At 44.9% G+C, this 12,576-nt stretch overlaps 1 protein-coding gene across 1 annotated transcript; it reads left to right on the top strand.

Moving 5' to 3' along the window:
• Window positions 1-553: 553 nt before the first annotated feature.
• On the top strand, window positions 554-11,420 carry LOC129841315 (uncharacterized). Its single transcript, XM_055909525.1, has 7 exons — window positions 554-1,132; window positions 1,828-3,249; window positions 3,523-3,698; window positions 5,811-6,312; window positions 6,667-6,757; window positions 6,888-7,099; window positions 8,362-11,420. The coding sequence occupies exons 2-7, from the start codon at window positions 1,828-1,830 to the stop codon at window positions 8,452-8,454; spliced, it is 2,496 nt and encodes an 831-aa protein (XP_055765500.1). The 5' UTR covers window positions 554-1,132; the 3' UTR covers window positions 8,455-11,420.
• The last annotated feature ends 1,156 nt before the right edge of the window (window positions 11,421-12,576 follow it).

The following is a 12,576-nucleotide window of genomic DNA, read 5'->3' as shown; positions in this document are numbered from 1 at the left end:
CCCTCCAGCATGACAATGCCACCAGCCATACTGCTCGTTCTGTGCGTGATTTCCTGCAAGACAGGTTGTTTGTTAATGTGTAACTCTGTGTTGTTGTTTTTGTCGCACTGCTTTGCTTTATCTTGGCCAGGTCGTATTTGTAATTGAGAACTTGTTCTCAACTGGCCTACCTGGTTAAATAACGGTACAATAAAATACATAAAAAAGTTATTTATAAAATAAAACTGCGTTATAAAACGGCTGTGTTTAGCATGAACGTGGAAGGCCGCATTTGAGATGAGAGAAATTCCTTATTGCTTTTGTCTTTCAAATGGAGTAATGTCTAGATGGTTTACCTAGGACTTATACCTGTCCCCTGAATGGAGAGGACAGCTGTAGTCACATATTGAACGGCAAACTCCGCTCACTTTCTGGCTGTAGGAATTTATAGGCTAAAGCCGGCCCTGTTTGGCCTACTCTGTCAGAGGAGTAGGCAAGTAGTCAGGGTGTGTGTGTGCGTGCGTGCACACCTGTGCACCTGTCTGTGTGTCTGTAGTTTGAAGCTGAAGCATGAGTATCACACATACCTTTCAGCTAACCTCATACTTGGTACTCTGCCAAATATAGCTTACGTACTGTATACAGCAAAGACACTTGCAAACAAGAGTTGTCCTTTCTCTTCAATATTATCCAGAAATATGCACTTGTATTCATGGTGCATCCATCAAAATACCTAACATCTGATGCCAGATCTACCATACACAGTTTAGTCACAAAAGCCCAAAGCATCTCAACATTTTCAAGGGAAAAGGTGCATCATCTAGTGTTTGGAAACGGTGTTAAATATAGCATACCATGCCATGTTAAACTTTGAGTCACTGACACTGTGCGCGGAATGGGGGAGAACTGGTTTTGGCAGTTTCAATGAGGAAATGATTACACACACACGCGCGCGAGCACGCAGACGGAGAAGACAGGAGGGAAGAGAGAGGCCAGACATGTTCGAGTTGTGTCTGTTAGGAACACATGTGGGAAAGAGAGAGAGAGAGAGAGGGACTGAATGAAAGCAGCTGAGGAAAGCTTTCAATGCAGAGAGGGCTCGAGGAGGAGAGGATGAAGAGAAGAAAAGACGGAGGAAGAGAATAGAACAGCGGTAAGAGAAATATACTCAGTCTAATTAGGGGTGTAAAATTCTGTTAACTTTCCCAATGTTCCGGCCTTTTCCAGACATCCTGTTTGGAGGTCTCCGGATTCCCTGCTTATTCTCTCCTGATTCCTGGAATATTCCAACTGGAATTTCTAGGGAACCTGGGAATTTGGGGGAATTTTCGGACATTTTGCAACCCTAAATCTAATACATCTCTAAAGAACAGTGAAGAAGCAGTGATTGAAGTGCATGAGCATTACACCGAGAGAGAGGATGTGGTAACATCAACAGGTTGTTGTACAGCTTCTGTAGTGGCATATAGGACATTGTAAGTGAATCCAAACTGTGAATAGCTTCAGTTGATAAAACTAAGTCAATAATTCTGTAAAATTATGCCTTCAATTACCTGTGCTGACTTTGACACACGCTGGTCAGACACAGGCTGACAGACAGGTCGAGAGACAGACAGACAGACAGACAGACACTGAGTGTATTATTACTGTAGGGATGTGGTTATGAAACAACACTATGCCTCCAAACTGGCACCGTATTCCTTATGTAGTGCACTACTTTTGACCAGAGCCCTATGGGCACTATGGAATGGGCCCCAGTTAATAGTAGTGCACTACAATGGGAATAAAGTGCCATTTGGGACACATTGACCACATATTAAAAATCTCTCTGTATTTCTCTCTCTCTAGATGTCTGAGGCGGACAGTCAATCTGGAAGTATATCTCTGATCCAGTCCATGCTGCTCAGACTGAGCACTGCAGAAGACACGGATCAACTTCCTAACATACACACTAACACGCACCGTAACACACACCCTAACACACCCCAACACCCCAGAACCTCAGTGGAAACAGACAGGGGATTCTATGTGACCCCTCAGGACCACAATAATGCAGAGCTCATAGTCAAAGGGAAGCTTGTTTCAGGGATTGAGGATGATGATGATGATAATGATCCACAATTGGAAGTTCTGACTGAGAGGGACAACGGTCTGGAATCATCAGACAGGGATTCAGAGGAGAGAGAAGAGGGGAATTCCGGCATTCTGTTTTTGAATGCAGGATCGAAAAAACTGGTTGAAGAGGAAACCAGTGAATCCCCTGCTGTGATTCCCAGATGGGAGAGAAGGCAGTTGCTACCCTGTCCCCCTGGCCTGGATGCCAGACCCCCGCCTCCCCCCGTTCCCCCCAAGAGGAGGGCTAAACCACCGCTACACCCTACAGGGCCACCGCCACCGCCCCCTCCACCAGCCCTCGACCCTAGCCAGAGTGCCCCTGTGTGGGGGAGAGTGGTAGGCGAGGGCCCAGGCTGTGAGCTGAGGCCTACAGGGCATGGGAGAGGGCCTGGAGGCCAGGAGGAGGATATGCTGTCATCCTCAGGGGATAGGCTGTCTATGTACTCAGCTGTCATCCTCAAGTCAGAACACCGATTCTCACATCCCCTTCTGGATCCTACTCTGGACTCTACAGCACAGAGGGGTGGGGGGGTGCAGCAGTTAGAGACGACTGTGTCCGTGGCAACACAGGACCCTTCCCAGCTGAGGGGGAAGGATATAGGGCGCCCCCCTAAAGCCTCTGAGCCGGTGGGGATGGGGGTAATGGGGGTACCCAAACCGTTGGAATCGATCGCACCCAAGCCGCTTATACCCCAACCTCCATACAGAAACAGATCTCTGCCCCAGGGACCTGAGAGGAGAGCCCAGGACAGCACAGATGGAAGTGCCTCTTCTGGGTCTGAAACGAGAGACATCCCCCCAGACCTCCAGTCTATACCTCCAGAGACAGAGGGAGTCAGAGAACCACCAGAGCCTAGCGAACACATCGCAGATGGGAGCGAGAGCTCCAGAACCCCTGCCGAGTTTCGGTGTAACACGGAGGAGGGAGGTTTGTTGGAAGGGGGGAGGAATTTAGAAGGCACACATGAAGTTGTGGTTCAGGACACTGCAACATGGGGTGGTGGGGGTGTGCTTGGGTCGAAACACCCGAATATTAAGACAATGAAGGGAGGAAAGGTGAAGAAATTTGCCAAGAAGATGATTAGCAGATGGAAGCAGAGTCGAGAGGAGAAGAGAGGGAATGGAGAGATTCAGGAGGACGACAGAGAAAAAGAGGTGGAGAGCGAAATGCCATTGTTAAGTCTTTCTTGCTCATTTAATGCGACAAAATTACATTTGTATTCTTTCCTTTACTACAATGAACTATCTGACATTAAATGATGAATCAAATATTGCATAATTGTCCTCTTACCGTGTTATGTTATAACAGGTGAACCTCAATCAAGATCGACATCCAGTCGGACTATCTAACATTGATTAAGAACGAAGTCGCCCTCTTTTTTTAGGGTGACCACGGTGTGATTTTTAGCTGTGGTCTCCTTTTGACAGGTGAACCTCCGTCAAGATCGACATTCAGTCAGGTTGCATACTAAAATGTCCGTCATAGAGGAAGAGGAGGACGAAGAGGAGAAGAGGAGTAGTGAGGCTGCTCCACCAATGATGGAGCCGCCCAGCCAAGCTGAGACGGAGAGGAAGCCTGTGGGACAGCATGCACGTTTTCAGAGGTGAGAGACAGAATGAGAGGGAGTAAGAGGAGGAGAGAGAGAGAGACACGTTTTCAGTGGTGATGGAAAGTGAGTCTTGGGGAGTCTTGGTGATTTTGCATCCACCACACCCTCTCTTTATCCTTGACTCTACTTTAGATACTGTGCTTGCCATAGCAGAGCACACCCATTCCTTGGTCTCTGTGTGTGTGTTATGTCGATGAAGTTACAGTAACTCAGACACTACTTCCCCATAGCTATCATGACTTCCTGAGTGCTTTGATGTCACCAAACACATTCTGTGCTCCGAGCTGTTAGTCCAGTTAAGTGGCATTTTTGCAATCTCGTTTTGATTTCCAATCGCCGTGGTGCTATTTCCACAAATATGTGGTGAATTGTCCCACACAACGACATAGGTGACCCATTCTCCTTGACAGGAGGAACTCAATGAGATGTGCAGCATTGTAGGACCAGTGTGGATCCATTCTTACTGTGTAGGTGATGTATTTGTTGCGTACTGTAAGGGGTGCGTACTGGCGGCAGAGAAGTCAGACGCAGGAGAGCAAAAAACTGTCTTTCCAACAGCGCAGTTTAATAAGAAAAACCACCGGAAAACAGAACAATCAATAAATGGGTACAAAACCCAACGCACACCAGGCATAACGTGCACAAGCACTTACAATAAACAATTCCGGACAAGGACATGGGGGGAACAGAGGGTTAAATACACAACATGTAATGATGGAATTGAAACCAGGTGTGTGGGAAGACAAGACAAAACAAATGGAAAATGAAAGGTGGATCGGCGATGGCTAGAAGGCCGGTGAAGTCGACCGCCAAACGCCGCCCGAACCAGGAGAGGGACCGACTTCGGCGGAAGTCGTGACACATACAGTACATCTTTATTCTTGTCAATATCAGATTTAAAAAAACGTACTGTAGAGTAAAATCATTATAGCCATCATCATAATTGTACATTACAGTATACATCCCTTTCCATGACATAGACTGAGCTGGTGAAAGCTATGATCCCTTATTGATGTCGCTTGTTAAATACATTTCAATCAGTGTAGATGAAGGGAGGCAGGTTAAAGAAGGATTTTTACGAGACATGGATTGTGTGTGTGTGCCATTCAGAGGGTGAATGGGCACGACAAAATATTTAAGTGCCTTGGAACGGGTTATGGTAGTAGGTGCCAGGTGCTCCAGTTTGAGTGTGTCAAGAACTGCAACGCTACTGGGTTTTTCATGCTCAACAGTTTTCCGTGTGTATCAAGAATGGTCCACCACCCAAAGGACATCCAGCCAACTTGACACAACTGTGGGAAGCATTGGTGTCAACATGGGCCAGCATCCGTGTGAAACACTTTCGACACCTTGTAGAGTCCACGCCCCGACAAATTGAGGCTGTTCTGAGGGCAAAAGGAGGTACAAGTCAATATTATTAAGGTGCTCCTAATGTTTTGTACACTCAGTGTATATCATACTTTATATGTTTATACTTTACAAACATACAATTTTATTCTGTAGTTATCAAAATTAGAATATAGGTTTACCAAATGTTGAAGTGATTATCAATTAGAGAGCAGTTGGATTGAGTAACAGAACAATGTATTTTAACAAATGAGAACAGAATCATATCAAAAGTAATGTGAACACTGCATTGTGAAAGGCTATTACTTTATACGAACATGTCTTGCAATGTGAAACGTGTGTTTCTAGATTAAACACCGATTAAGTGTTGTGAAAAAGTGACTGTGTCATTTTGCGTGTTGTACTTTGTCAATTGAAAATGTTAAAGTTTTGAAACAACTGCCTTTTAGATGATATGTTTTGAGTTCTTTTACTAACTAGAGTTGTGAAAATGTACCACATACTTAATGAAAAGTGTTATTATATATATTTGTTTAAAGAAATGTGACCACTGGTTTCATCAACCCACGACAGATGACATAATATATATGCGGTTTCCCAAATGGCACCCTATTCCCTATATAGTGCACTAATAGGTCAAATGTAGTGCACTTTATAGGGAATATGGTGTATAGTGCACTACGTTTGATCAGTGCCCTGTTCAAATGTAATGCGCTATATTGGGAATAGAGTCAGTGTTTTTCCGCCTCTATTTTACAGCTCCTTCAGCTCTTTCAAGTTCAACTTTAGTCCCATCAGCTTGGTGGACGAGATTCTAACAGGAGAGGAGTGGTCACCATTCCTGTCCATTAAGAACGGTCCCGCCCCCTCACCGTCCGTTTACCAATCAGAGGCTGCTTGCCAACACGGTGGTGATGAAGGCGACCAATTTAAGACTGAACCAGAGTCGCGCCTCCCCAACGACGTTCAACATAACCACGAGGACATAGGCCATTCTTTATATGAGGATGTTCACTTCAGCCAAACAAGTCCGAAGGAGATTGTGGACAACCAATCGGACAACAGACAACAGGAAGTAGACAACAACAATGACACTGGAGCTGATGCCATTTCTGTCATCAAACCGAAGATACTATTGGACAATGATGCAGCGGAGGAGAGTGAGTTGGACCACTCCAGACCCATATCTAAGGACATCCATGACTCTAAGTCCCCCATAAGGAACCAATCGAAGGACCATCTTGACTTGTCCTGTGTTAAGGTGAGCCACCCGGTGGGATTGTGGGCATTGTAGTCATTTAAAGTGCTGTTGTAGGCCTCTGTCTATAGAACAGGGCTCTCCAACTCTTTTCCTGGAGAGCTAACCCCCCCCCTGTAGGTTTTTTGCTCCAACCCCAGTTGTAACTAACCTGATTCATCTTATCAGCCAGCTAATTATTAAAATCAGGTGCTCTAGATTAGGGTTGAACACCTACAGGACAGTAGCTCTGCAGGAACAGGGTTGGAGAGCCCCGGTATAAAAACACTCACTGCAAAATCTCACTCTCTTGTTCTTATTCTCACCGTCTCTCTCTCACTCTCTCTCACTCTCTCTCTCTCTCTCTCTCTTTCTCAGTCCCTTGGAGTTCTGGACAGTTCTGCTCAGAAACATAAAATTCGTCTGAGCAAAAAGAGAAAGCACAGACTTCCGGGGCTAAAGACTAGAAGTAAGATTGAATGACTGGAAAACGAGATGAAAGAATCAGTGGAAATAGACGGCTGGAAAGGAGTCGGACAAACGCTGAGACGCTGAAATATAAAACATGTCTGCTGTTCTCTCTTTCTTTCCTGAAACAGAGACCTTCAGGATAAGACGCACTGCAATCAAAGCCCCTGAAATCAAATTCCTCAAACCCTCTCCTCCTCCCACCCTCTCTCCCACATCACCCCCTTCTTCCTGCTCCTCTACCTCCTATGTCTTTCCGTCCTCTGTTTTCTACAACATCCCTCCGTCCGCTGAAGAACAGGACCCTGTGACAACACCGACACAGGACAACCTCTCTGTTGAGGTCAGAGTTCATTTGACCCCGTAACCCTTGGCAACATTTTCAAACACTGTACATTAACATGTGTCTCTGAAGTGTGTTGTACTATAGGAATAGGGTGCAATTTCATACAGACTGTAGCTTATTACGGAATGAAATAATGTATATTAGCATCACTAGCCAGGTTTCCATCCAACCTTGTTATGCAAGTAAAGTACAAAAATGTCAGGACATGCCTGATGGAAACTGATGTCGACAAAACATGTCGACAAAACAAAATACGCTAGGTAAGGTGGGATGTTTTTGTGTCTGTAAAATGAATAATGCGAGAAATGGCGGTGGAGACACCTTTATGCTCAGATATTGACATAATAACCATCATATCAACATCAGTGTTGTCTGGATGAGATTCTGTAAGATCTGAATACATTGATTAATTTAAGCATAAGTATATTGTGTTGTATGGTAAAATGATAGAGGGCCATAAGAAGTGAGAGATCTGACTACTATGAGGTGTTGGGGAGTTTTAACACTTTTCAGTAGCCAGCCTCTGAGACACCTTTAATTTAACTGTAGTTCATTGTGCTAGCAAGTAAGCATTTCACTGTACTTGTGCATGTGACAATAAATACACCTTTATGTGCAGATATTGATACAATAACCATCATATCGAAGTAAACTTGGATTTAGGTGATATGTTGTGTGGTCCTCCCACTATGACTCGGGAAAACATGCGGTTTATTAGGCTACAGATTAAATAAATGATGATGAACTTTACTTGGTGGGGAAAGTGCACAGTGATGACCTTGATCCTGGTTTGACAAATCAAAATAATCTCGTTCTTTTTGTCCATAATAATCTCATAATAAATGCTAAACCAGCACTCTATCTGTATCTAACAGTTGGCTAGAGAGCACGTGCCAAAACCAGAGTGGGCACATCCGTTATATAGCCTAATGTAAGACATTTTTTGACAAACCCGTCAGTAGAGTTGAAAATGCGATGGAAACCTATTTAACTAGTATTTTCTTTCGATACATGGGAATTTAACCACAAGTTATTTTTATGTGAACTATGTCATCACGCACAGCTTTTTATCCACAACAAGTCCATTTAAAGGAAACATCTCTGGTGAGAAAATGCTCAAATTGTTTTTATGTAGATTTTAGAATTTTTGAACAGATGAAAATCTGTCACCAATTGGATGGAAACCTAGCTATTGGCAGAGACCACTTCAAAGCTACAAAGATTTCAAAATGGATCTCTCTCTCTTTTCTCTCTCTCAGACCACTGAAAGCAGCAGAAAGCCAGATTCAAGTCCCAAGCCACCTCTGTCCAAGTTCTTGACAGCCCTGAGAGACAAAACCAAGAGGAAGTAACCCATAGCTGCTTCTACTAGCCCCTACCTGCACCCTACCTATAGGTCCTACCTGCACCCTACCTCTAGGCCCTACCTGCACCCTACCTATAGGTCCTACCTGCACCCTACCTATAGGTCCTACCTGCACCCTACCTCTAGGCCCTACCTGCACCCTACCTATAGGTCCTACCTGCACCCTACCTATAGGTCCTACCTGCACCCTACCTCTAGGCCCTACCTGCACCCTACCTATAGGTCCTACCTGCACCCTACCTATAGGTCCTACCTGCACCCTACCTCTAGGTCCTACCTGCACCCGACCTCTAGGTCCTACCTGCACCCTACCTCTAGGCCCTACCTGCACCCTCCCTCTAGGTCCTACCTGCACCCTACCTCTATCCCCTACCTGCACCCTACCTCTAGATCCTACCTGCACCCTACCTCTAGGCCCTACCTGCACCCTACCTCTAGGCCTACCTGCACCCTACCTATAGCCCCTACCTGCACCCTACCTCTATCCCCTACCTGCACCCTACCTCTATCCCCTACCTGCACCCTACCTCTAGCCCCTACCTGCACCCTACCTCTAGGCCCTACCTGCACCCTACCTCTTGGCCCTACCTGCACCCTACCTATAGGTCCTACCTGCACGCTACCTCTAGGTCCTACCTGCACACTACCTCTAGGCCTACCTGCACCCTACCTATAGCCCCTACCTGCACCCTACCTCTATCCCCTACCTGCACCCTACCTCTTGGCCCTACCTGCACCCTACCTATAGGTCCTACCTGCACACTACCTCTAGGCCCTACCTGCACACTACCTCAAGACCCTACCTGCACCTTACCTCTATCCCCTACCTGCACCCTACCTCTAGGCCCTACCTGCACCCTACCTCTAGGCCCTACCTGCACCCTACCTCTAGGCCCTACCTGCACCCTACCTCTAGGCCCTACCTGCACCCTACCTCTAGGCCCTACCTGCACCCTACCTCTAGCCCCTACCTGCACCCTACCTCTAGGCCCTACCTGCACCCTACCTCTAGCCCCTACCTGCACCCTACCTCTAGGCCTACCCGCACCCAGTGGTGTAAAAATACTTTAAAGTACTACATAAGTAGTTTTTGGGGGTATCTGTACAGTCATGGCCAAACATTTTGAGAATGACACAAATATTAATTTCCACAAAGTTCACTGCTTCAGTGTCTTTAGATATTTTTTTCAGATGTTACTATGGAATACTGAAGTATAATTACAAGCATTTCATAAGTGTCAAAGGCTTTTATTGACAATTATATGAAGTTGATGCAAAGAGTCAATATTTGCAGTGTTGACCCTTCTTTTTCAAGACCTCTGCAATCCGCCCTGGCATGCTGTCAATTAACTTCTGGGCCACATCCTGACTGATGGCAGCCCATTCTTGCGTAATCAATGCTTGGAGTTTGTCGGTTTTTGTTTGTCCACCTGCCTCTTGAGGATTGACCACAAGTTCTCAATGGGATTAAGGTCTGGGGAGTTTCCTGGCCATGGACCCAAAATATCGATGTTTTGTTCCCCGAGCCACTTAGTTATCACTTTTGCCGTATGGCAAGGTGCTCCATTGTGCTGGAAAAGGCATTGTTCGTCACCAAACTGTTCCTGGATGGTTTGGAGAAATTGCTCTCGGGGGATGTGTTGGTACCATTCTTTTTTCATGGCTGTGTTCTTAGGAAAAATTGTGAGTGAGCCCACTCCCTTGGCTGAGAAGCAACCCCACAGATGAATGTTCTCAGGATACTTTACTGTTGGCATGACACAGGACTGATAGTAGCGCTCACCTTGTCTTCTCAGAACAAGCTTTTTTCCGGATGCCCCAAACAATTGGAAAGGGGATTCATCAGAGAAAATTACTTTACCCCAGTCCTCAGCAGTCTCTATCCCCTACCCTGTACCTTTTGCAGAATATCAGTCTGTCCCTGATGTTTTTCCTGGAGAGAAGTGGCTTCTTTGCTGCCCTTCTTGACACCAGGCCATCCTCCAGAAGTCTTCGCCTCACTGTGCATGCAGATGCACTCACACCTGCCTGATGCAATTCCTGAGCAAGCTCTGTACTGGTGGTGCCCTGATCCCGCAGCTGAATCAACTTTAGGAGACGGCCCTGGCGCTTGCTGGACTTTCTTGGGCACCCTGAAGCCCTCTTTACAACAATTGAACCGCTCTCCTTGAAGTTCTTGATGATCCGATAAATGGTTGATTTAGGTGCAATCTTACTGGCAGCAATATCCTTGCCTGTGAAGCCCTTTTGTGCAAAGCAATGATGACAGCACGTGTTTCCTTGCAGGTAACCATGGCTGACAGAGGAAGAACAATGATTCTAAGCACCACCCTCCTTTTGAAGGTTCCAGTCTGTTATTCGAACTCAATCAGCATGACAGAGTGATCTCCAGCCTTGTCCTCGTCAACACTCACATCTGTGTTAACGAGAGAATCACTGACATGATGTCAGCGGGTCCTTTTTGTGGCAGGGCTGAAATGCAGTGGCAATATTTTTGGAGATTCAGTTCATTTGCATGGCAAAGAGGGACTTTGCAATTAATTGCAATTCATCTGATCACTCTTCATAACTTTCTAGAGTATATGCAAATTGACATCATTTAAACTGAGGCAGCAGGCTTTGTGAAAATTTATATTTGTGTCATTCTCAAAATTTTTGGCCACAACTGTATTTTACTTTACTATTTATATTTTTGCCAACTTTACTTTTACTTCACTACATTCCTAAAGAAAATAATGTACTTTTTACTCCATACATTTTCCCTGACACCCAAAAGTACTTGTTACATTTTGACAGGAAAATGGTCCAATTCACTCACTTATCAAGAGAACATCCCTGGTCATCCCTACTGCCTCTGATCTGGCAGACTCACTAAACACAAATGCTTTGTTTGTAAATGATGTCTGAGTGTTGGAGTGTCCCTGGCTATCTGTCAATAAAAATATAATTGTGCTGTCTGGTTTGCTTAATATTGTAACGGGGTGAGTGACTGGTTGCCGGGAAGTCAGGCGCAGGAGAACAGAGATGAGTGATAACAGGATAATTTTAATATACACCCTCGCCCAAAGGCACAGGCGAGGCAGCACAAAGCACAAACACGGTAACATGAACCGGATTCAACAAAACAAACACATCTAGGTTATAAACAAACCTAGCGCAAGCCAGCCTGTAGCGTAACACCCTACACAAAGAACAATTCCACACACAGACATGGGGGAAACAGAGGGTAATATACATTAGTCTGATGAGGGAATGTGAACCAGGTGTGCGGGAAAACAAGACAAAACAAATGGAAAAATGAAAGGTGGAGAGGCGATGGCTAAAAGACCGGTGACGTCGACTGCTGTACGCCGCCCGAACAAGGAGAGGGACCGACTTCGGTGGAAGTCGTGACAAATTTACTTTTGATTCTTAAGTACATTTTAGCAACTCCATTTGCTTTTGATACTTAAGTTTATTTAAAACAAAATACTTTTAGACTTTCACTCAAGTAGTATTTTACCGGGTGACTTTCACTTTTACTTGAGTAATTTTCTATTAAAACCTGTTTGGGATAGGGGGCAGTATTTTCACATCCGGATGAAAAGCGTGCCCAAAGTAAACTGCCTGCTACTTAGGCTCAGAAGCTTGGATATGCATATATATGTAGATTTGGATAGAAAACACTCCAAGGTTTCTAAAACTGTTCAAATAATGTCTGTGAATATAACATAACTTATTTGGCAGGCGAAACCCTGAGGATAAACCATCCAGGAATTTTATTTTGAGTTCACTGTGTTTTCAATTGGATTTCTATGGGAACCTAGATTTCTGTGGCACTTGGTTGCAGTTCCTATTGCTTCCACTAGATGTCAACAGTCTTTAGAAATTGGTTGATGTTTTTCTTTAGAGAAATTAATAAGTACGGCTATTCAGAACGAGGGTCCAGCCTAGTGTACTCTTTTGTTAGGGCGTGCGACCTGAAGCTCGCTCCACTTTCATTTTAGCCGCAATTGAACACAGTGTATTAAGTCTTAAATTTGATCGATTATTTACATTTTAAAATGTCTAAAGTTGGATTAGGAAAGTTGTTTGAAATGTTTGGACCAAGATTACAGGTAACTTATTA

Source organism: Salvelinus fontinalis, chromosome 42, assembly GCF_029448725.1.
Source record: "Salvelinus fontinalis isolate EN_2023a chromosome 42, ASM2944872v1, whole genome shotgun sequence".
Classification (NCBI taxonomy): domain Eukaryota; kingdom Metazoa; phylum Chordata; class Actinopteri; order Salmoniformes; family Salmonidae; genus Salvelinus; species Salvelinus fontinalis.
This window is presented reverse-complemented; position numbering and strand designations above follow the sequence as displayed.

Coding starts and splice junctions, on each gene's coding strand:
- LOC129841315 (XM_055909525.1), top strand. CDS start 1,828: ATGTCTGAGGCGGACAGTCAATCTGGAAGTATATCTCTGATCCAGTCC. Junction 6,758..6,887: donor TCCGGGGCTAAAGACTAGAA/GTAAGATTGAAT, acceptor TTCCTGAAACAG/AGACCTTCAGGATAAGACGC. Junction 7,100..8,361: donor AGGACAACCTCTCTGTTGAG/GTCAGAGTTCAT, acceptor TCTCTCTCTCAG/ACCACTGAAAGCAGCAGAAA.